The following is a 1,282-nucleotide window of genomic DNA, read 5'->3' as shown; positions in this document are numbered from 1 at the left end:
AAAAAAAAAAACCAACAACAAATATAGCATAAGCAATATTTAGAAGATGAAGCAGGTATTAGAAGGGTAAACAATTAGGAAGAGGTCAGTCTTAATATTATAATATAGTTAGGTATCTTTCCAAACATGTTCACTGAAAGACATGGGTCCATTTCTCTTTAAAGATCTAACTTAAATAAATCAAAGAACTTAGGAGAAATCTAAACTTTTAAAGGAAATAGTAGTAATTTTTTAATTAAGTTAAATATAATATTAATCTCCAGTGTAACAAAACAAATAACTGCTATGAAAGCATGCCTTAGAAAATGAGTAGCGGAAATATAGATTTACTTTTTGTAGAGAAATTCTCCAGCTGCTACTGCTACTGGCCGGTGAGCTGAATAAACTAGATGATAGACATTTTCACAATCTTCTGCAGTAAGGACTTCTTCACTACTCCTAAGAAATAAGCAGTAACAGATGCTTTTAGTAATGTCATAATTCAAAGCATATTAACAGTACAAAAATTCATGTTCATATTTTTAAAAAGTTGTAAAGTTTCACTAATTTGTGTTAAAGGAAGAAAAAAAAAAAAAACCAAACCAATCTTATTTATCATCCACCAAAATCTATTAAAGATAAATGACAGGTAAAATTAAAAGTGAATACAGAAGGTAAACAAATGAACGTTTAAGATTTATGTCACATGGATGCTAACAGAAGAAGAAGACAAAATAATAAAAACTAATATAGGAACTAAAGGGGCAGCAAGCTAAGAGCTTAGAGTTAAAAATCGCAGATAATATTTTGCTCATATTTCATAGTAACATTGAGTTACAACATTACATCAAAATGTACTAATGTCCCATTTATATCACTTTAATCAAGAATACTTCATCCACGATGTACTGAACACCATATAAGGCAATACAAGTGGTTTTTCCAAATAACTAAAATCTAAGTGCCAAAGATTTTTAATTGCAATCATCGAAAAAATATATATATTACTAAAACGTAATGCTCATTTTTTCTTATTTTTAAAAAACAAAATAAGCCTAACAAAATATTTTCGATAAATCATAATCATTATTAAGGCCCATTAACCACAGTAACCCAGGGTAAACGCTGTTGTATTCTTCCCTTGCAACTGCATTCAGGGTCCTGGCCCCTGGCAGCTCTTTCAGGCTGAGTGGTGGCTCACACCTGTAATCCCAGCACTTTGGGAGGCTGAGGTGAGTGGATCGCCTGAGCCCAGGAGTTCAAGACTAGCCTGGGCAACATGAAACCTCAATTCTACAAAAAA

The 1,282-nt window shown here is 31.8% G+C and overlaps 1 protein-coding gene across 1 annotated transcript in view; it reads right to left on the bottom strand.

Annotated features, from left to right (window-relative positions):
- The window catches only part of STAG2 (stromal antigen 2), a 142,758-nt gene that overhangs the window by 47,234 nt on the left and 94,242 nt on the right, over positions 1–1,282 (bottom strand). The window contains exon 12 of the mRNA XM_037727480.1: positions 331–438. Coding sequence (XP_037583408.1) covers positions 331–438 — 108 coding nt within the window. The remainder of the gene's footprint in view (positions 1–330; positions 439–1,282) is intronic.

The sequence above is a fragment of the Cebus imitator genome, unplaced genomic scaffold (genome assembly GCF_001604975.1).
Source record: "Cebus imitator isolate Cc_AM_T3 unplaced genomic scaffold, Cebus_imitator-1.0 Scaffold232, whole genome shotgun sequence".
NCBI classification, from domain to species: Eukaryota; Metazoa; Chordata; class Mammalia; order Primates; family Cebidae; genus Cebus; species Cebus imitator.
Note: the sequence above shows the minus strand (reverse complement) of the source record. Positions and strands in the feature narration are given on the sequence as shown.